At 45.2% G+C, this 23497-nt stretch overlaps 2 protein-coding genes across 3 annotated transcripts in view; one reads left to right on the top strand and one right to left on the bottom strand.

The window, feature by feature from the left end:
* MARCHF4 (membrane associated ring-CH-type finger 4) overlaps positions 1–4241 on the bottom strand; it is a 108494-nt gene extending 104253 nt beyond the window's left edge. For both annotated transcript variants that reach the window (XM_058705691.1, XM_058705699.1), the window contains exon 1: positions 3721–4241. In XM_058705691.1, the coding sequence (XP_058561674.1) occupies positions 3721–4236 (516 nt within the window). In that variant the 5' untranslated portion in view covers positions 4237–4241. The remainder of the gene's footprint in view (positions 1–3720) is intronic.
* Positions 4242–14986: 10745 nt separating this feature from the next.
* On the top strand, positions 14987–15628 carry LOC131498390 (ATP synthase F(0) complex subunit C2, mitochondrial-like). Its single transcript, XM_058705639.1, has one exon. It carries the CDS (start codon positions 15041–15043, stop codon positions 15464–15466), a length of 426 nt encoding a protein of 141 aa, XP_058561622.1. The 5' UTR covers positions 14987–15040; the 3' UTR covers positions 15467–15628.
* Positions 15629–23497: the final 7869 nt, after the last annotated feature.

Raw genomic sequence — 23497 nt, 5'->3', positions numbered from 1 at the left:
ATTGTGAGTGCACAGGAAGCAATCTACTATCACACCAGACCACAATCACAGCAGTCCTGCTAGGGACTAGACTGGGAAACGGGGCACACTTTTCCTTTTAAATGAGGCAGAAGGAGCACTGTCTTGCCTCTGACATAATAACAACAAAACACTGTGACAGCATGGCTCTGTGTTGACTGATCTGATGCTCAGAATGACCATCAATTGAGGACTATCATTATTATCCCTGTTTTACAGAGGAAGAACCTGAAGCGGAGAGAGGCTGTCCTACTTGTTCATGCCTTGAACTGGGGCCATCTGGCTTCAGAGATCTCAGCTGATCCACCATGGTCCATCGAAGTGAACCAGTGCAGTTTCAGTCAGAAACAGAGAGTAAAGAGCTGCCAGCTGGGCTCTTGTCCCACATTTCCATGTATCCTTGACCCCTGTCCAACCTAAATGAATGGCTGGGAAGAGGAGGGTGGCTACTCAGTCAGCTTGTGAGCATGGAGCCAAGTTGGCTTTCAAAGCATTTGTTCACACACACCCTCCATCTGCCTCCTCCTGTCCTCTCTTCTGGTTCTCAAACATGCTAAGCTTGTTCGCACTCAGGTCTTTGAACTTGCTATTTCCTCCACCTTGAGTGCTTTTCCCCCAGGCCTATGCATCAGTGGCTCCTTCTCATCATGTAGGGCCAGCTCAGATGGCACATTCTTGGGAAGGCTGTCTCTGATCACTCTTTCTAATATTGATGCTTCTTTCTCAAACCCTCCCTTTCATTATTGTCTAAGTCATTCTCCTATTTGACTTTCACCATAGTATTCAACACCATCTGAAATAGCTTTATTTATCTACTAGGTTACTGGTCTATTCCTGCATCTCCACTAGAATGTCACCTTTAGAAGAGAAGAGACCTCACCTATTTTGTTCATGCCTGGATACTCAGTGCCTGGAACAGCATCTGGCACACTGTAGGTTCCCAACAAACATTTTTTCGGTAAAATAATGCGTGAACAAATGAGTGTAAAGTCCATTATAGGTATGTGCAAAAGTAGAACTGGCTGGCTCCTCCAGTCGCCCCTTACCCCATACATTACAAACCCTTATCAGGAAGAGACCAAATCTTCATTTAGGGCAGTCTTTTAGCCCTTGGAGTAGTGGCAAATGACCAGGGAGCTCTTTGGTTCCTTTGTTTGGGCAAAGAAAAGACCAAGACATTCAGCCACTGAGATTGCAGACTGCCCTCCCCTTAGAGCCACATGTGGACAGTTGCTGGATAGCTTGCTTCCTGAACAGAAAATGAAATACTGACATCTCAGCTCTTTACTTTCTGTCTTTTTCTCTTCCTACTCTAAAGAGTTTTCCCCATCTCCTCTTTGTCGCTCTTCCTCACTGATATCCTGTGAAGAAAAACAAGTAAAAGTGGGAAAATGTGTTCATATCTAACACATGCTCCTCTTATTACTATGAGAGCACAATCTCATTGAAATCTCTTGGCCCTTGCACAAATAATGCAAACCCCCAAAATATCATCATCGTCTGCAAGAAGTGCTTGACCGAATCCAGTCTTAATGTGCTAACATGACCCCCCTATTCCTTGCACATAATAATGGATCTCATTCCTTTATTGTGTTAGTGTTTTAATTCAATGCTTTATTTATGACATACCATAAAAATAATGAAGAAGAAAGGAAACTCCTAACCTCTGCCTAGACCCTGTATCACGTGAGGGTATTTCACAATAGCCCTAATGATCCTTTTCTTCTTCTTTCTTCAACAAAATACTGCTTTCCCATGATCAAAATACCTGCCATTATATTTTAATCCTTCTCAAGATGTTTTCAGGCTCATTATCTTCTGAATCCTCCTAACAGACTTATAAGGAAAAAAGGAGGACAGACAAAGGTGCCTCTAAATCACAGAAGTTGGAAAAGGGGCCCCGAGGCATAAAGCAATTTGAGGAAGTTCACACAGCAGGTGAAATATCATCCAGAAAAGGCTCCAAGTCCTGCCGGTTTCTAGAGACAAGGGTGTTTTTGCCAGAAGCCACACTTCCAGCAGCCTCGGTGACATGTAGACCCAAGCCAACCCATATGGGAGAAGAAAGAAACAGCTTAAGGAGTTAGGAAGCTAAATAATTCTTCCTTTTGGAAAAGATGAGGCTCCTGATTGGGGCAGAATGCTGAACAGGAGCATCCCACAGTAAGGCCCATTCTTGCTGCCCGCCAAGCCCCTCCACTCTGTGCCTCTGCTGGAGGCCCACCAATGGAAGTGGAGAGAAGGGCTGGAAGAAAGGCACTGAGCAGGCACCCTGGACCTTCTCACCTAACAGAGTCCTCAGCTCTGGGCAGGACTTCATTGGGGATTCCAGGCAAGCCTCGTCACAAGAAGAAGGAACCCAACCCTCAGCCCCTTAGAAACATTTATTCACTGAGATCCACATCACCTCCTTTCATAATGCCCAAGTAGGGACCCCAGTCATCATCCGTCCCAGAAGTGTGTTGCCCATTCAGAGCAAAGGTGACATGAATGAAATTGTCAGCTAAGCCTGTCTCTCACAGAGCAAGCCTTCAGAAAGAGCCAGGGCCACTCAGGATCACTGGCATGGCATCCTGATGCTCTGCCTCTTGTTCAGGAAACACCCAGAAGTCTTCCCTCCACTTCTGGGGAACTACTGAAAAGGTGGCTGAGTGACCACACAACCCTGACCAAGGTGCAACTGAATGTTCCTTCTCCAGCATCACTAACTAGGTCAAATTTTCAGGTGAGTCTTTTCCATCTGGGATTCTGTGGTAAGTGTTGCCACAATTCATAACTCTGGGAGAATGTCCACTTGCTATCTCCAGCCTCTAGAAAACACTAGATTGGAAGTGGAGCTGGAAGGGCTGGCATGAGTCTGTCTGAAAATTTGAATGAATGGGGTAGGGAGGACCTTCAGACTTAGCAAAATTGGCTCATGATTATAGTTGGCATCCCCTATCCTGGATGGGGAGAGTTTAAGGGACATTCTAAGTTGATGTGCTTCAGGCCTGAGAAAAGGAGTTCCCTTTCTTCCTTCTCCATATCCCTGCAACTCACTCTCAACCTGCTTACCTATTTGCTTTCAAACTAGGAAAACCTTGAGTCTGCCAAGAAGTGTCTTAGCAAATTGTAGAGTCTTCTTGGACCTAGAATCTCTCTCCATTTCCTCCTCGGTGGCCAAAACATACTGCTGAGGGTGTCAATGTAATATGGGAGGGGGGAGTTCAAAGTGAAAGAATAGGGTCAGGCTTGTTGTGTTTCAGTCTGTGAGAATAGGGGAAAGAGGACAAGATGTCTGCACATGTCCCTCCAAAGAGGGAAGAAGTTTAAATCTGGGACTGAAAATGGGCTGGGGGGAATGTCAGCAAACAACAAATCAGATAAAAAGGTATCTCGGCCACAAGCATGAAGGTACCACCACGTTCCTTCATTTCATCACTTTTGACTTCTGAATCGTCTATTCTGAGGATGGTTATGGAGTTTTGGGATGGAATTGGAGACACTAGCATTGGAAGGAAAATGCAAAAACTGGGGTACAACTCAGCCACCAAACAGGCTCTACTGGGAACCAGGCACCTTTTGGACAAACTTAACCAAAAGAAACATCACTGAGGAGCCCTTAGAGACGGCACAATCGTTCCCGAGGGCAAGCAGGTGAGTACTTATCTGCAAGACCTGAGGACACCATAAGGCAGCAGGAAAAGGGAAAAGGGGTCTCACCTGTTCCGGGCCCTGGAAGCAGATGCGGCAGAGCGGGGTCCTCATGCCACTGTCCAGGCTGCTGCCCAGTGAGTAGCAATCCTCAGCCTTCCCCTTACAGAAGTCATCTGAGGAGGCACTGCTGAGCAGCGAGGCGGGTGGCTCTGTGGCTGGGCCACCCCGGTCATCTTCCACAGAAGAAGGTGGCAAAGGTGGTGGAGGTGGCAGAGGAGTGGTCTCCCTGCCCACCCCTTCTCGAGGGCCCCTCCAGCCTGCCCGCCCCCCGGCACCTAGAGCCGGAAGGGTGTTGTTGTTGGCCGCCAAGCTGGGGGGCTGGGGGTCTCCGTGCATGGGCAGGGGCGCTGGAGGGGGGCGCCGCAGTAGGAAAACCTTCAGGTCATTGAAGAGCATGCGGCAGCGGCACTTGAGGAGACCCTGGTGGCGCAACATCTGGGGAGTCGGGGCGCACAATCCACAGCAGGAGCGGGCACAGCAGCAGCACCACCACCAGAAGAGTCCACTCAGGGGCATCAGCATGTGCCCAGTGGAAGCAGAGAGCCCGGGAGGGGCAGCTGGAGTCTTTTCAGAGGAAGACAGTAGAATGGTTTGGGGTGGGGGTGGGGGGTCCACAGCAAAGCCGTGTTATGCGGGGGGGATCTGCTTTCTCACTGGCTCCTCTTACACCCCCTCCAAGTAACAAATCAATTGCCCCCAGGACTTAGAACTGTGAGTCACTGATTTTGAACTCTCCCTGGAAAGCCCGACAACAACAAAAAAAGGTTTTCTTTCCTCCCTCCCACCAGCCTTAGCTTTGCTCAGGGTGTCTCCTTTTTGCCTGTGACTGGGGCACTGGGAGGGGAAGGGGGTTTTTAAAAAATGTTGAGGAAGGGCTGTTTGGGCCTTGAGATCAAGGTCTGGTTGTTAGAAAGTTTCCCAGGAGAAGATTGTTAGGTTCTTCTCAAATTCCTAGGCAATGGGAAATCTCTTTTCTTTTGTATAAAAGGGTGGGGAAGATTATAAATCAAATTTAGAGTGGACTGAGCTGGGCTTAGGGCAAACCAGCCCAGTGAAAAATTGAGTACTGCATGTGCAGAGAGAAATAGTTTTCCTCAGGTAGCAGGTGATCGGTTGTGGGGGGTGGGGGGAGTGTAAGGTGGGGAGGGAGAGGAGGTTGGGAGAAGTTTTAATTCTCCTGGGCAGAAAACTGGGGCAATTAATCCCCAGAAGCACCAGAGTTGCTTTTAAGAGAGCAGTTGGATGGGGGGGTGAGGGGGCGGGGAGGAGGGATTGCAGGTGAAATTGGGCAAGGGGCTTGTGCTTTGCCTCCGCAGCCAAAGGTTGCGCAAAAGAGGGAAAAGCCAATTAGGAGAATAGAAGTGGGAACATAATGGGCTGGGGAGGGGGAAAGAAATGGGGGGGGGGGGAGAGGAAAGATCGTTTAACCCTTGCAGATCCGCTTCCTTCCTGAGCATGAAGATCCTGGCTAGAGGAAGGGTGTGTGTGTAGGGGACGGGAGGCAGTGGAGCAGAGAGAAGGGGTAGAGAAAAGGGGCGTGTGGGAAGAGACAGGAGGAAGGAGTAGTTACATGATCTCAGCCCCCAGCCCACCCCTGCGGTAGTCTGTAAATCCGCGGCCCCTTCCCCTTGGCTCCATCAAAGGTCCCTTCGGGCGAGGGGCAAGGGCCGGGAGAAGGGCAGATCCGGGAGGGTGAGTGGCCTCGCCTTCTCTTCCTCTTCCTCTTCCTCTTCTGGGCCGTTGTCGCCCTCCTCCTCTTGCTCCGAGTCTGCCCGCGGCCGCTGATGCTGCTGTGGCGGCGGCAGTGAACGCTGGTCGGCGGCCCCGTGTCTCCGGGGCGGGGGCTGCTCTGGCTCGTCCTCTGGCTGCTGCTCGCCGTCCGGCGCGGCCGCGACTCCCGGCTTCATGATCCTCCTCCTCCTCCTCCTTCCCTGGGGGCCGGCTCTGAGCCCCCGCGCCCGGGCAGCGCTGCCATGCAACCGGAGGCGAGGCAGGCGTTGGGGTGGGGGCGGCTGGGGAGTGAGGAGGGGGGGGGGCAATAAAAAATGAAATAAAACTAGTGGAAGAATAACAATTCGGTTCTCAATCAGGCAAGAGTGCTTCTGGAGGGGTGGGGGTGGAGGAGGGCGGCTGCCGGGTCTTCACGGCAGCTCTGCCCCCACTACCCCCCCCCAAGGGCGGCCTCGGCCGGCTCTCTGTCCCCCCCCCACGCCCCTCCCTCCTCTCCGCTGCCTCCGGCTGGTTGGGCTCGCTGTTGCTACCTCCTCGCAGATGCAACGAGGTAAGGCTTGTTTGCGGTGCCAGTTGCAGGTGGGGAGTGGGAAACGAAGCCGTGTGGCCGAGGTGGGAGACAGCCAGCACTTGGCTCCGGCTTGGTCCTCGCGACTCCTCAAAACCGTATATAAATATATCTCTTATAAAAGGCGAGAGGAAGCAAATCAGATTCCAGGCTGCTGCCAGGTGTTGTCTCGTCTTCCGCCGTTGCTCAGCACCCGCCGCCGCGACTGCTGCCCCCCTGGCTCAATTCCCAAAGGGGTGGTGCTGGAAGGGAGGTGGCGGGGCGGTGAGCTGACCGTCCGAGGAATGGAAACAAGATTCCTGGAGCGGAGAAGGCTCTCAGCTGTCTCCGCTGCCGCCGCCGCCGCCGCTGCTGCATTCAGCACCCCAGGCAAGTGGACAGCTCCCACCCAGACCCCGCGCGTCACGCAAGTAGGGGCCTGACGCAGACGCCGCGGAGGGATGGAGGAGGGAAAGGGGCCAAGAGGAAAAGAGGCTAGGGAGAGAGGGGAGGGAGGGAGAAAGAGAGAGAGGGAGAGAGAGAGAAGGAGAGAACTGTTCGAAGGAAGGGGGTGGGGAGGGACCAAGGGAAAGGGAAGGAAGGAGGCGAGGGAGGGATTTAGGAAGGAAGGGAGGAGGGAGCAAAGTGGAGGAAGAGGGAGAAAGGCAAGTGGAGTGGAAGGGAGCAATTCAGGTACATTTTCCCCCAGCTCGAAAGTATCAGTGTGGAGAGTTCGGTTGTAGAATTTCTTCCCAATGGACACTATCACCAGCCCTCTCAACGCGCATACACAGAGCCTTCTGTGTCGCAACCAGAGTCCATTTCCCTGCTTATATAAACATTTTAAGCAGATATCAGTCTGCCAGCTTTGGGAAAGATAAAGTTTTGTGATTCTCGCACTAACACTGAGACTTGGTGGAGACTAAGTCCCTCATGACTAGGAACTCATGAGAAGAAAATGCTTCGAAGAAGGAGGAGATACCAGCACCATTTCTGCCAGTTGCTTCTAGAATTTAAGCTACAAAGGGCAGGGTTTGTTTGTCTGTTGCTGTTGTTTTGGTCCATTTTTATCATATGTGCATAGGTCAGTGGTGGCGTGCAGTGAGTGCCCAATACATATTTGTTGAATGGACTGTGACCACCATCGCTACCACCAAAGTCATCATTACTCCAAGCCATAGACCTCTTTCAATTGTAGATCATAAGAATCCAGAACAGTATTATGGCTGCATATTAACCAATATCTCCAACATGCCCTGATCCAAGCTTTTCATTGAGTTGCTGACAAGAGGTAATTTGAAATGGATTTTAATTTCCTCTTTCATTTGTTTCTGACTCATGTCACCCTACCGCAACCTTCTCAAGGAGTTCCTAATGAGTAGAAAGAAAGAGAAAACTTACGGTGGTCTGTACAAATGTTCAGTACTTACAGCTGTAGATTTTAGTCATTTAAAACTTAGGCTTGCTTTCTTGCCTTTCTTCATAACCTCCCTCCCTCTCCCTCTGAACACTCACACACACCTCCAGGGTCATGGACTTGGACAAGCTATCCCAATGAGTCATCTACACAGCTGTGGTAATGCCTTTAGAAATATTGGAGCCATAGACAGAGAGCATGCAAAATCTCTGCACCAAAATATCACTGGCATGAAGTTGAGCCCTATGAATCATAAGAAAATACCCCTTTGCTGCCATCTCCTTTAATGTTTTATTCTTACAAGTGCTAAGGAGCAAGGACTTAAGTCTGGGTCTTGATTAAGCCAGGGTGGCTGCTTGTATGAATCATGTCTCAGCACCCACCATGGAGGCTGACACCTGGCCCAAGGTGAATGGTTAGAAGAGGATACTACAAAAATGACTACAAAATCAACTACAAAATAATATGTATGTTATGGATATCAGCACACCCACTCTGCTGCAAAAGAGAATTTCTTTGTTACAAAAATCCATCTGCTCTCAAAGAAAATTCTCTGTGTGCCACATCACCCTGTGCTTGATTCTGACATTGTGCAAATCACACTCTATAATAATGATCTCATCATATATTCATCTCCTTTTACAAGACACAGAACTCCTTGAAGGCAGGGACCGGTTTTATATTTGTATCATCAGCACATAACATAGTGCCTAAAGCCCAATGTGTGATAGAGAAAACAAACATGAAATGAAAGAAAGACCTTTATGTTTTAGTGAAGCTTACCCTATTTCTCCCCTTCAACTTAAACACATTCATGTGAGTGCTCTCATACATGGATGAATATCTGCTTTACCTAAAGTTGGATTTCAGGGTCTTGTAAAATACAAATACTCACAAAATACTGGTTACAAGTACGTCGTGCAAGTGAAATAAAGGAGCCATATGAAGCCTATATTCAGAGTTACAGAAAGGGGTGTTATCCATAAGACTGTCTTTCCCAACCCTTCCACTGAAAGGAAAAGGATTTCCAGAAACAGAAAACTGCTAAGGATGTGGAGCAAGGACAAGGCTGTCTGCAGAAAGACTGGAAGGCTTGAGAGTTCTGTTTTGAATATAATGTAAATCCTGAAAAGCACCTCACTGAGTTACATTCTCCTTATGCTGATAATGAAACAATGGTTGTGAACCCCAAGAGTAAAAGCCACAGTAAAGAAAATGTCAAATCAATGGGTCTCCATTAAAGTATTCAAAATATTTATCGAACACCAATCATAGCCAAGGCATTGTACTGGAAGATGAAAACACAAAAATGGATTGGTTGGGATTGCTTCCTCAAGGGTCTAGTACTGTAAATATGTACATAATCATAATATAAGATGTAAAATAATAAATTCTATAAAGGTATAAAACGTTTGGTCATGTTTAAAATAAGGAGGTAACTATGTTTATGGCTTGGCAACAATTAGGATAGGTAGGGAGAGGTGGAGACATCAGAGCTCCAAGAAAGTCTTTTTCAAAAAGTGACACTTGAACTGAGTTAAAATATGTAGAGTTCAGAGGAAGGAAGCATATTTCTGGCAGTGGGGATGTTGAATACTTTAGTTCTTCCATTTGTCTGGAGTAGTTGGTGCTTGAAATTAAGTAGCCGGAAGGAAAGTTTGAAAGGTAGGCTGGAGCCAGATCACAGAAGGCCCTGAACGCCAATCTGAGAGATTTATTCATTGACCAGTTACTTGTTTTAATGGTTTTAAAGATTTGGAGCTGAAGGTGAAGGGCAGAAATAAACTTTATCTCTGAGCAGGTTAATTAACTGGATGGGATTTCATTGCTAACAGGTGAGAAGCAATCAATATTTTTCATTTCATGCCAGAAAGTTCTCAGTTCCCTAATAGATTTATTCTTTTAAGTGAGGTTGTTTTTCAGATATATTTCATTACATACAGAGATACTGGGGTCATATGAATTAAAAGAGTAACAGAGTGAGAGGCTCCAAGGAGTAGTCTTCTGGAACAAATGTTAGGAGGTGAAGATTTCAGAAAAGACTATTACAGAGGCTGTTGCACTTACTTCTCCAACCAGGGGAGCCCTAAAGTGATCCCATGCTAACTGCTGTTGTTTCTTCTTTATCCAGACAGAGAGTACTCAGGCTAGAAGGCATTTTTACAGGGGCTGGGGGGAAAAAAAGTCTGGAAGGATTAGGTGGCTCTGTTCCCAAGATCCTGCAGCAAAGTAAGTGTCAGACAAGGACTCAAACTTCCACATCTTCTAATTGTCATTACAGTTTGCTTTCTACTATATCACAGTTGGTTCTCTTCAAACTTAGAGTTTCTCAAGAATAATTGCAGAATTACTGTTATACAAACTGTTAATAGCTACCATTTACTGAGCCACGCACCTTTTTTTGTATGTACTTAGAAATGCCTGTGCATTTATTAAAAATATAAATCCTTAAGTGCCACCCAAGTCTACTGAGTAAGAACTTCTTGGAGAGAACCTGGGAATGTGAATCTTAACAAGTGCCTTACCCAAGTGACTTTTTATTTTCAAAACTCCTTAGGTAGTAGGTATTTTCCACATTTTTGGGGTCAGAAAACTGAGGTTCAGAGAAACTACGTCTAAGATTATAAAGTTTGTGAACACCAAAGCTGAGATTCTAACACCAAAGCTGACAGGCCTCTCTCACCCTAAAGTCTATGCTCTTCTTATGATGCAGCAGTGACTTTTAAATTAAATTTCCTGGTGCCAGTAGAGTCCCCACACAGCTATTATCTGTCTGCCATACTGTGTCCCATTTCAAATGATAACTCAAAACTCAGGCTGAGGAAGCTTCTAAAAGGGTTCCCAATGATCCCCATTTCCTGGTAGTCAAGCTCTTATGTAATCTCCTCCTTTTGAGTGTGGGTTGAACCTAGTGACTTGCTTCTGGTAAATAGAATGCAGCAAAAGTGATGGCATATCACTTCAGAGATCAGGTTACAAAAGACTGATTTCCATATTGCTCTCACTCTCTCTTGGCTCTCCTCACTTGCCCATTCTGATAGATACCAGGTGCCATGTTGTGAGCTGCACTATGGAGAGGCCTATGTGGCAGGTAACTGAAGGTAACCTCAACTATGTAGCCATCCAACAGCCAGTGAGGAACCAAGGCCCTTAGTCCAACAGCCCATGAAGAACCAAATCTTGCCAACAATGATATGAGTGAGCTTGGAAATGAATCCTTCCCCAGTTGAGCCTTGAGATGACTGTAGCCCTGGCCAACATTTTGACTGCAGTCTCATGAAAGAAGCTGAGCCAGAGGACCCAGCTAAGATGTGCCTGAATTCCTGACCTACAGAAACTTCGAGATAAATGTAGTTGTTTTAAGCCCTCTGTACACTGTCAAATCCCCCACCCCAACACACATACACAGAGACATCCACCTCTCCACCTGAGTCCATTTCCCTGCATATAAGGATATACATGAGTATTTGAGTAGATATCCATCTGCAAACGCTGGAAGAGATAAAGTTTTGGGAATCCCTCATTGAACCTGGGAACTTTATGGAGACTAAGACCCTCATGACCAAGAACTCATAAGAAAGAAATGCTTCACATAAGAAGAGAGACACTAGCATCATTTCCTCTTCTAGAAGTTAAGGTCTGTGGGGGCAGGGATCTTTTTTTTCTTGGTCAATTTGAATCCCATGTGCCTAGGTCATGATGGCATGTAGTAGGCACTCAACACTCACTTGTTAAATGGACTATAACCATCATTACTATCAGCAAAGTCATTACTCCAAGGCATAGACCTCTTTCAATTGTGGATCACAAGAATCCAGAGCAATATTACAGCCTCATCTTAACCAATAGCCCAGGTTCCTCCTTATCTAAGACTTTCACTGAGCCACTGATAAAGGGCATTTGAAATGGATTTTAATTTTCTCTTCTATTTCTGCCCTGACACATATCTCCCTACCCCATCCTTCTCAAGGAGTTTCTAATGAGCAAAAAAGTGTCCCAAATGTGAGAAAAACACAAGTTTTGGGGTCATTTCTTACACAGCAATTGATAACTCATACATAAGGGCACTGAGAACATTAGTCATTGTGCCCATACTTTCTGTGCCCCAACACACACTACTCTGATGTCAAACAGAGTCTGATAATTCACAAAATAATCCAAGTATCAATGTGAGAAGTCACCAGGAAAAAAACAAAAGTATTTTGTATGCTTAATTGTATGCTTAACACCTAAGAGAGCTCCTCTGAAGCCTAACTGTGCCTCTAAGATGACCTGTGGTACTCGTTAAAAGTGCATGTTGCCCAGTAGACTCTCACCTCCAGAGATTCTGACTTCTTTGTCAAGTATAGACTTGGGATATGTGTTTTCTACTAGATCCTTTGGAAACTCTGAAACAGGTGGTACTTGAGCTCCACTGTGGAGAACACTGACTTAGAAGAGAAAGCTCAAAGTCAAGCCCTACTCCCTAGTTACCAGCCACCACATGAGCAGAGTGGCCACTCCCCTGCTATAAGTTGATATTCTCCTCCAGATATGAGTGAGGAAAGAGCAAGTTCCAAATCAATATCCAAAAGAGGCAGCATAAAGATACGGAAAAGGTGCTGAGCACAGATTTGTGCATTCACCCCTCAAGTCCTGGACCATTCTTAGTGATGGGGATACAGTAGGAAGAAAGATAGATGAAGGCCTTACTCTCACAAAGTTCCCCTCCTAGTGTGGAAAACAGAGCTAGGGAAATAAATTAATTTCATATGGGGGTAAGTGCTAGAAAGAAACTAAACAGGGTAGTGTGATGGAGAATGACCCACTAGCCTGTGTACTGACTGGTGGGAAATAGATAGCAAAGACAGGGAAGGCTTCCTGAATTTAGACCTAAGACGTGAAGAGGAACTAATGATGTGAAGATCTGAGGCAGTGTTCCTGTTAGAGAAGGGAGCAATCACAGAGTTTGAGGGAGGAATGATGTAGCTTTTCAGGGTGACAATGAGAAGGCCAAAGTAACAGAAGACAAAGGAGTGAGAAGAGGTGATGGAAGATGAAACTGGAGAGAAGGACAAAATTATATCAAGTAGATACTGTAATAATAGAGAAAATGCATTTAATTCTAAATGATCTGGGAAGCCACTAAAGGATTTTAGGTAATAGATTTTTATTTTTAAAAGGTCACTCTGGTTGCTGAGTAGGAAAAGAACTAGAGGTCTACCATTTCTTGAACACTTACAGTATGCCAGACACTATGCCAAGCACTTTTTGTGCTTTATCTCATTTAATTCTGCACCCAAAACCTTATGGATTAGATACTACTGTTTTCCCCATTTTATAGAAGATGGAACAGACTCAGAGAATTAAACAACTTGCCAAAGATCAAACAGCTGATAAGTGACTAGGATCGTTAATACCCATGGTCACCAATAGTTCTGATCTTCTTCCCCTTCCTGGATACATGGAAAACTATATTTCCCACCTCTCCTTGCAATTGGGGAGGGTTTTGTGACTAGTGTTCTCAATGGGTTGTGACTTCAAGGGACAAGGCATTCCTGGGCTGACACATTTCAGAGCTGGCATGTGATCTTCAGTCTTAATTCCTCTGCCTCCAGGAGTCACAGGAGCATGTGTTGAGATGGGATGCCATAGCATTAAAAAAGCCTGGACTAATGAGCACTACATGAAGGCAAGTTGCCCTGCCGAGTCACTCAGACCTGCCTGCACTGACTTGGTGGAGAGGCAAAATAAACTTTTGTTATGTTAAGAAACTGGAAACCTGGTATTGTTTGTTACTGCAGCATAACCTAACCATTCCATGGACTCTTGGGTTATAGAAACGGCTTGGCCAATCATCATCTGGGTGACTTCAGGGATTGGTTGTACTCTGGGTCTCAGTTTTCCAGTCTGTAAAATGCTTGCTTGGGATCAGAAGACTGATGTGGTTCATTCTACCTTCACCATTCAGTGAAATACACTGCAGTAGCCTGGATTTGAGCCAAGCTCTTACGCGTTACTGGAAAATAAGTCTCTGGTTTCCCTCTCACCACATACCATGGTCACGTGATACCAGCTCAGCACTTCCTCTTCCTCTCTAAGCCTCCTGACTGGTGCCTGAACCCACCAGCCTGGCCTCCTTTCCCTGCCACATCCTTAGCTCAGAGCCATCTGTTGGGGTTTTCAGTTTGAGGATGCTCAGAGAGAGGAATGCCTGGCCGGCTTGTTCCATGTCATCACTGCCCTACTACTCACCACTTGTACCAATGACTGCTCAGTCTTCTCCAGGCTATGTTTCTGGAAAGGCAAATTGTATTATTAAATACTCAAGAAAGCCAGTAATGAGACAGTGGACACAAAAGATGGAATCTACTCCTCAGTTATGCTGAGAGGGCAGTTGCCTGCCCAGAGCCATCCTAGGGCAAAGAAAGAGGTGGTCTCAGCTGAAGATTCCCCAGGCTGGATATACCTTTGATATGTCCACTGCACACCTGGTCCAGAATGCGAAGGCCTTTTGTCCTTCATGGGGACAAAGCACTTCACCAACCAACCCTTTTGGGGAACATATTACCTTATTCCTGTGACATGTGACTATGCATGGAATTACAGGTACCTGAGATGTACACAAACATATGTAATCCTAAAAAGAAATATAATCTATATTTATACCACAAACTACCCCTAGTTCACACATGTAAAATGATACCCACACCCTGCAAACTTTAACCATGTGCACATAACCCATTTTAACAGAGAACTCACTGAATGCAACGTGGCTTTAAAAAGAGTCTGTTTTAAATGGCTGCCTGAGTTGCACATGTAGATAGATAGCCAGACAGATAGAAACATTGATTTTTAGATACATACATAGCAATAATAAGACCTTGAATTTATATACCCTCCTTCTACTGGGGAATTCACAGGACATGTCGTCTCCCCTATGTGGAGAGCACAAAGGTTTATCTGTGCATGAGATGTGAAACAGAGTTAATATAAACCAAAGAAAGCCCCTTAGCATCCTGATATATGCCACCTTGGACCTCATACATCCCAAATGTCTGGATTCATATAACCTCCAAAACAGGGAAGACTTGAGCTCTATAAATTATACGGAGAAGATGTATGTAATGCCATCCATGTGCATGCTATATCACTATATTCTAAACAATATTACCCAGAAATTTTAAAATTGTACCTTCACTTCCTACAATATTTATCATCTCTACCTTTCCAGATTAGATATAGCTATGAATATAGAGAGCTGTTACGTGAGTATTTAATTGTGTAAAAACCCATTAAGCTAGCCACTTAAGATTTGTGCCCTTTACTGTGTATAAGTAAATACCCCAATATAAAGACGTAAGACAATACACATTTGCCTCTTGAAATCCAGGATGCATCTGCATAGAGTCAGGATAATAAAGGGTACTTAGGGTATGGGAGTGTCTTAAAATTCGGTTAGTGCAGATAAGGTGGGCCACGAATCTGAATCTGATAGTTCATGGTTGTGTGACCTTGGCCACCTTACTTAACCCTTCTGTGCCTGATTCTTCCTCTGCACACTAAATAGAACCAACATGATATAAAGATTAAATGAGAGTCTTCTGTGCACTGGGAGCAGCTCTCCTGCCGCAGCCCCTCATCCCCTGAAAATGTATACCTGTGCAAAGTTCGTCTCCTCCCCCTTCTTGGTCAGGAGCACCTCTCAGCTGTTGAGCCGATCACTGTCTGCAGTGGCACTAAAACCACCAGAGACACTGACAGATGAGAGCCTCAGCAGCTGGGCAGCCCCACGTCCCCTGACCTCACTTATTCCTAGCCGCGGTTTCCAAACCAGCGCTGCTTCAAGGGACATCGACACAGCAGCCAAGTTCATTGGGGCTGGGGCTGCCACAGTTGGGGTGGCTGGTTCTGGGGCTGGAATTGGGACTGTGTTTGGGAGCCTCATCATTGGTTATGCCAGGAACCCCTCTCTGAAGCAGCAGCTCTTCTCCTACGCCATTCTGGGCTTTGCCCTCTCGGAGGCCATGGAGCTATTTTGCCTGATGGTGGCCTTTCTCATCCTCTTCGCCATGTGAAGGAGCCGTCTCCACCTCCCATAGGTCTTTTTCCCGTGTCACGTCTGCCCTGTATGTTCCTTTTCCTATACCTCCCCAGGCAGCCTGGGGAAAGTGGTTGGCTCAGGGCTTGACAGAGGGAAGACAAATAAATACTGTATTAATAAGATAAAAAAAAAAAAAGATTAAATGAGAAAATTAATGTAAAACACTTCACATGGTATCTGGCACAGTGAACTCTCAGTAACAGTTGGCTATTTCTATTATGATTGTAGTGACCCCTAATTCCTTGTGCTGACACAGCCAGAGGCCAATCAATGCATAGCACAGTTTACATTCACAACTTCTGCCTCCACCCTACCAAAAGCATCTGCAAAAGCAAAAGGATTAAATTTAATCAGAAACCTAACTGATGATTTTTAAATGTGCTGGTTGTCCAATCCCATCCATAAGAGCCAAATGAATAAATTTTTGTCTTTCAAATTTCCCGCTGGGCATCATGTTTTCTGAAGACATCAGTGAGCAACACAATCTTTTCCCATCACCAGCTCCCCAACATTAACATACTGTCACACCTTTGCTCTGCTTTTCTAACCTTGAGAATCTACCTCCTGGTCCTGTCTCCCAGCAATTTCTCTTTATATACACCCCTACAGTTATACGCTCCAGAAAAAACAGCCCAGCCAACATTCTCTTCCAATTCACTTACGTAGCGAACATGTGTGTGAGCAGTGTGTGTGTAAAGAATGAACAAAGCATGGGCTTTTTGGTAAGAAAGGCCTCGATGCTGATCCTAGGCATGTCTCTCAGTCCAAGTCACTTGACCTCTCTGAGCCTTAGTCTCCTTATCTAGAAAATGGGACCATTGATCCTTACCTCAGAGGGTGTGATGAGAATGGATAAGAATACACATACCAAGTAAGTGCCGAGCACAGTGCTCAGCACTAACACTACTGACGAGAAGCAGAGATTACTGCTAAGGAGGAGGGAGCTTGCTGCAAATCCCTTGCTTAGGAGACAGTTTGCAGTTTTGTTGGACAGGATAACTACTTATTAGCTGGAAAAAAAAATTGTGTGCCTCCTTAAGAATTACCTTCTCTGAGCTTTTTCATTGAGAGCTGTCCTAGCTAAGACTGGCAAGATTTGTGCAATTCACACCTACTTGTGAAATTCAAGCACATTATCTCTTACTGACAAACCATAATGGCTGTAATAAACAAGGAAGCCTCTGTTCTAATAAACAAGTAATTATAGTTGACAATAAATGTGTAAATATGATGCTAATTAGCACATCTTCTCATAGCTGCTCCCAGTTTGAGGATCCATGCACACATGCTTGGGATTATGGGGAAGTCCATGTTCTTATCCATAGGTATATGAATATGTGGGCAATTGGTGCCACCTTCTTTGCCAATCCTTGTTTCCCCACAATAGAATTATCTTCTTCAGTGGAAAAAACGAGGTCATTTTAGCCTCTTGGTTTCCAATGTAATCCCTTTAAACTCAGGTTTCCTAGTAACCTTGGGGGACTGTGATTTATTACACAAAGTGCCTTTAGATATGGGGACACTGGCCTCATTACCTGGGTTCTTTCCAAACTTAGATACAAAGACATGGCCTGTCAATCTTGGGATTTGGGAATGGCAGGTAAAAGAAGGCTGAAAGGAGAAGGTGGATGAGTGTTGTAAACAGTCTTAAAACAACAAATTATTTTTATTGAACCAAGAAAAAGAAAAGCCACACAGGGAGGCAGTGACAGGATAGAGGTTCTATCCTGTTTGCAGGCAGAGGGCTATAGCTTTCAGCTTCTCTTCCAAAGCAGAGAGCATTCCCATTTATGCTTCCCTAGAGATGAGCCACAAAATCATTTTCAATGAGGAGCAGCCACAATTAATTCCCTGACCATATGCAAAAATCCCAGAGGCCCTACTTATAAAAATTTTTCTAAGGAATCCTTTTTTTCTTTATTATTTTTTTATTGATATAATGACCAAAGGAAGGACAGGCATGATTTTCTACTAATCTCTTTCCTAACTCTTTTAATCCTCTAGTAAGAGGGCTTCTGAGTATCACATTTCTTTCTTATGTCCGCTTTTTCTTATCTTTCCAAGGTGATAACTTCCAAGATGTCTTCTTGGGTAAAGATACAGAGAGAAGCAGTATTGCCCAGTAGTTTAGGACACTGAGTTTTGGTTCAAAAAGACTTATATTTGATACCAGCTCCTCCACTCTTTCAGTCAGCATAGGTTAGATTATGCTGCAGTAACAAATAGCACCACACTTCTAGTGTCTTGACACACAATAAAAGTTTATTTTGCCTTTCCACCAAGTCAGTGCAGGCAGGTCTGAGTGACTCTGCAAGACAGCTGCCTTCATGTAATGCTTAGCAGTCCAGGCTACTTTAATGTTATCCCATCTCAACACATGCTATCACAACTGCAGGGGCAGAGGAATCAGGATCAAGTATCACATGCCAGCTCTGAAATACATCATCCCAGAAGTACCTTGTCACTTGAAGTCACAACCCATTCAGAACACTATTCACAAGATCTTCCCCACTTGCAAAGAAGGATGGGAAATATAGTTTCCCATGTATCCAGGAAAGGGAAGATAATCAGAAATATTGGTGACCACTGGTATTAATGACCATATTTACCAGCTGTTTTTTCCTGTTGCTTAACTGTCAGAGCCTCAGTTCTCTCAGCTATAAAACAGGAAAAATAATAGCACCTAACCCAAAAGTTTGTTGGGCAAATTAAATTAGGTAAAGCAGGGGCGCCTGGGTGGCACAGTCGGTTAAGTGTCCGACTTCAGCCAGGTCACGATCTCGCGGTCTGTGAGTTCGAGCCCCGCGTCGGGCTCTGGGCCGATGGCTCGGAGCCTGGAGCCTGTTTCCGATTCTGTGTCTCCCTCTCTCTCTGCCCCTCCCCCGTTCATGCTCTGTCTCTCTCTGTCCCAAAAATAAAAATAAAAAACGTTGGAAAAAAAAAATTAAATTAGGTAAAGCATATAAATTGTTTGGCAGAGTGCCTGGCACCTTATAAGTGTTCAAGAAATAGTATGTAGCATTTTCAAATATAGCATTATTAGCCCACTTTATACTTGCTTAGACAATAGGGTATAAATGTTCCAGGGACTAGAAGTGGAGAGGGATAATAACTCTCAAATCCATAATTTTAACTATTAGGCTTCCCAAGAAGGCTAGGTCCTAAAGAATATGTGTGAGTTCATATGTGGAATTTAAGAAAAAAAAACAGAATAGGGGTACCTGGGTGGCTCAGTCATTTAAACATCTGACTCTTGATTCTGGCTCAGGTCATGATCTCATGATTCATAAGATAGCACAGAGCCTGCTTGGGATTCTCTCTATCTCTCTTTCTCCCTCTGCCCCTTCCCTGCTCTCTCCCAATCTCTCTCTCTCTCTCTCAAAATAAATAAACATTAAAAAAAAAAAAGAAAGAAACAAAACAGATGAACATAGATGAAAGAGAGAGAGAGGTAATCCAGGAAACAGAGTCTTAACTACACAGAACAGACTGAGGGTTACTGGAGGGGAGGTGGGTAGGGGTGTGGGTTAAATAGGTGATGGGTATTAAGGAGGGCACTTGTTGTGATGAGCACTGGGTATTGTATGTAAGTGATGAATCACTAAATTCTACACCTGAAACTAATATTAAACTGTATGTTAACTATCTAGAATTTAAATAAAAATTTGGAGATGGGGCACCTGGGTGGGTCAGTTGGTTGAGCATCTGACTTCGGCTCAGGTCATGATCTCACTGTTTGTGAGTTTGAGCCCCATGTCGGGCTCTGTGCTGACAGCTCAGAGCCTGGAGCCTGCTTCAGCTTCTGTGTCTCCCTCTCTCTCTCTGCCCCTCCCCCCCCCTTTCAAAAATAAATAAACATTAAAAAAAATTTTTTTAATTGGAGAAAGAGAAAAAAAAGAACAGGTTATGGGGGGACTATTCTTTAGACTTCTAGAATATTAGCTGTGATCAAGGAATTTGATAGCTGGTATGACAGTGTGGCTGAGTGGATCCTGTACCTGTCAAATGCCTGTTATATCAGTTAGGATTCTTAGAGGAACCAGACAACATATTCAGAGACTTTCCATTGAAAGTATTATATACAGATGTGTAGGTAAGAATAAAGGAACCAATAGGAAGTATTGAGTCACTCAAGAAGGTAACCTCAGGGAGTTAAGGCCATCTTTAGACCTGAAGGAGCAAAGGGAGGAAGTGGTATTATGGAGTCTAAATGAAAGAAGCATCATGAAAAGAGTACAACTCGACAGAAGGTGGTAATGGAATGTGGCCACTGTAAGAGCAATGACAGCAGGGAAGAATCAGGAGTAATAAATATCCAAATCTCCTCTCCCTCCCTTTCATCTCCTGGTGATGCCAACCATTGACCAAACCCAACCATAAGGCAGAAGACAAATGGTCCTGGGTGATGCAGTCCCATAGTGTTCAGTTCCAGGGCAGAGAAGTCATTTGAGATTAGGGACACAGCACACCTGTGCCCCAGCTCTCACTTTCTCTGAACACTTCTTAGCTGCCACCTCCTCCACTCCCTCCCCCTTCTCTGCCTCTCCTGCTCTCACTTTTCCAGGCTGACTGAGCATCTCCTTAGGTGAAAAGTGCTGCCTTCATGGAGGTAATTAAAGCCCCAGGACATCTACCTACCGAGTGCAATGAAAAATTCACTGGCGCCAGCAATGAAAAATTCACTGGCGCCAGCCCAGAGTCTTCCTAGACAGTCCCATTGACCCCCCACTGCTGTTGCTGCTATTTTGAGTCCAAATACAAACATAGTTCTTGCCTCTGTAGTCTCTTGATGAGAGGAGTGTGGGTGGTGGGCATCTGTTGTTTTTGCTGCCCAGCATCTATTCACCTCATCTTGATTACCATCCCCAGCTCTCTCTGGGGTATCACGCTTTCTCCCCTTACTCTCAGCTTCAGGTAGGGTTGTGTCATCCCTGCTCAGACACGGAACATGTGACGTAGGGTTAAACCAGTCATAGCTCCTCATTCTGCTGTACACAGCAATTGGTTCAGGGATGGATGTTATAGTTATATTTGCTAGAAATGCTGGGACAAAGACTGTTGTTTTACAGATAGAACATGTAGAAGTCATTATGATTGACTCTACACTAACCATTCCATTCTAGGTAATTGTCTAAACCAAGTTTTTTCAGTTTCAGCACTACCGACATATTGAACCATAGTTCTTTATTGTGAGGGCTGTCCTGTGCAGTGTAGGATGCTTAGCATCATCCCTGTTCTTTACCCACTAGATTTCTACTACATTTATGACAATCAAAAGTGTTTTTGGATATTGTCAAATGGCCCCTGTGGAACATCTTCCTTGGTTGAAAACCATTGGTCTAATCTAACATGATAATTGTATTCCACTTGTCCATGGTTGGTTGAAAAATGAGCAAGGGGGCAATTCTACCCCATAAGACATGAGAAGTCCTCTAGGACATTCTGGGGACCATTTATTTTTCCTGAAGAAAAAGCTGGAGGAAGAGGTAGTTATCCTTCTTTTCCCGTGCATTGTAATGTCTGGGTACGACACTTGGAATTCCAACAGCCATTTATGTGACCACAAGGGGAGCCATTCTGAGAGAAAAAATTGATACTGAAAATAAAGGAGGAGAAAAACTTGGCTCCTTGATGACATTGTTGAGGCACTTAATTAACCCATCTGGATCTCACAACATCTTTGGATTTCTTGTTGTGTAAGGTGAAAATTTTCCTTATTGATTAAGCTAATTTGAGCCAGGTTTTCTGTGGTTCACAGTTCAAATTCTCCCAGTCAACAAAAACTTTAATATGGATGTACACGACCCTGGGGATTTCTAAATGTTCTCTTGTGATCACAAAGAGATCCTACATACAACTTGAGAAAATACAGAGGATGTAGAGCTGAGAGGAGAAAAGAAACGTATTTTACTGAGAATGGTTCAGACATGGGACAATACATTTTCCTTGCTTGGTTTAGTCCATTAGAGTTGGGTTTTCGTCCCTTACAGTAAAACATGGTCTAACTGATGCAGATGCAAGTAGAGCCTCCAGCATCAGAAAGTCACCTCAGAGAAATAAAGAGAAGTGAGTACTTAGGATATCAGTCCACCCAAATTAATCTGCATCTTTTGGCTGTGTGTATACAAGCAAGTTAAGTAGAATAAGGTACTTCCCAACCTCCCCAGCCCAATTTCCTGAAGTATAACAAAATACTTCTACGTACAATATTAATAAAACTAAGGAAAGTTTGGCCCCAGATGTGCACAACTTCTCACAACTTCAAATTCCACTGACTTGCTGTAGATTTTGCCTGGATTCTCCATGTAGATATTTGATCAAAGTGAAGGATATTGGATCCATAGAAGGAAAAAGTTGACAGTAAACTTAGATACATCCTATCTGACTTTTTCATTTTTGTTCAGGAGGAAACTGAGGCTCTGAGAGGGGAAATGATTACCAAGGTCACACTGTTCCTGAGCGGCAGAGCCAGGACCAGAAGCCATGTCTCTTGATCCCTCCATCCCTATGCATTCTCCCTCACTTCACCTACCAGATACTGGGTCTCATTTTCTGAAACGCTCCCTACAGAGCCTCAGAGCTTGGCTGGGCTTTCCTGAGTGCTAGAAACCATTCTCCCAACATCCAAATATTCTGTCGGTGGAAGCCCTGAGAACACACGCTTTAGTATCTTTTTCCTGGAGCAGCTGTGTCAGCAGCCCTGGGAAGCCCTAGGACCAGCGGGGCCCTCACCCTCAGCTAGGACAGAAGGCCCATCTGGTGAAGCTGGTCCAACTGCCTGCTCTCCTTCAGGCTGAATTGGAGCCAGCTGGATGCTAGAGGGTTGGATAACTGGAGACAGCAGAGTGGGAGAATGGGCCCTCCCTGTGGCAGGAGGCACAGAATCTTTTGTGCCACCAAAAATTCAATCCAAGTTTAAAGCTGACACAGGTGGAGTGGGCGGGCCTCTGTGATTTGATGGGTTCTCTGAGGTTCTGGCTGCCTAAAAATATCTCCTCTACCCACCTGCCTATGACACCCTCCCTTCTTATCGGGCCTGCAATTCCTGCCATTAGAGTCTCCAAGGTTTAGATGACAAAGGATGGAGGATGTTTCCCAGCAGGTCACCGTTAAAGCAGGTTTCCTGGGAGTGGAAGGGAGGCCCTCGTGTCTGCTCCTTTTAGCACAAAGAGCTAACATTGCCAGGAGCTCAGAGAAGACGAGACTGGCCTACTTTACAATTTTGGCTCCTACTGAGACACCAGTCACTCAATTCATTCACGCCGATATGACCAGGGCTTTGAAGAAATTAGGAAGCAGGCTTTAATAAAAATAAGGTGAAGAAACTGACAAGCAAAGTATCATATTCTGCCTCTCCTTTGGGTTCCTACTTAGGTTTTTTCCTCTGTGGGAATCTGGGTCCAAGTTGGAGAACTTTTCCATGTGCCTGTGGCAGCCAGATATCAGAATGCTTCCAGAGTTATGCAGGGCTCTCCAATTACTGCTGTTCTTGTTTTCCCCTAAATCCTTTCCCATTTCCTCTTGTCATCACTTCCTTTTGGCCAATCCCAGAAGGAAATTTAAAATTCTGGCATGCTCCTGAGAAGCAGAGGGATGAAATGGTGGAGGGCAGGGAGGGGCAGTGGAGGAGATTCATAATCCTGCTGATTGATTTTGCCCACCCCATTTCGACAGGTGTGAGCTTCCACTCTGCTCTGTCAGAAGCTGAGGCGAGGGAGAAAGATCGACAGGAAGGATCAGAGGGAATGGTTGCTGACAGAAAGGGCCTGGCAGGTAGCAAAGTGATTAATGGTCTTGGGCTTGGGGAATAGACAGTGGCCACAGGAGGGGAGGACAGTGTTGACGGGGTTGGGGGTTATGCTAAGAATTTATAAGCTCTGGTGTGAAGGGGAAACTCTCTGAATACTTAAGAAGATGCTTGGTATAGGGCTGATTGGTGGGGCTCAAGGTGGGTACCTTGATTTGGATCAGATAATTCGTGCATTCATTTATAAGGTGCACGTGG

Source organism: Neofelis nebulosa, chromosome 2 (genome assembly GCF_028018385.1).
Source record: "Neofelis nebulosa isolate mNeoNeb1 chromosome 2, mNeoNeb1.pri, whole genome shotgun sequence".
NCBI classification, from domain to species: Eukaryota; Metazoa; Chordata; class Mammalia; order Carnivora; family Felidae; genus Neofelis; species Neofelis nebulosa.
The sequence above is the reverse complement of the archived record's forward strand: the minus strand, read 5'-3'. Positions and strand labels throughout refer to the sequence as shown.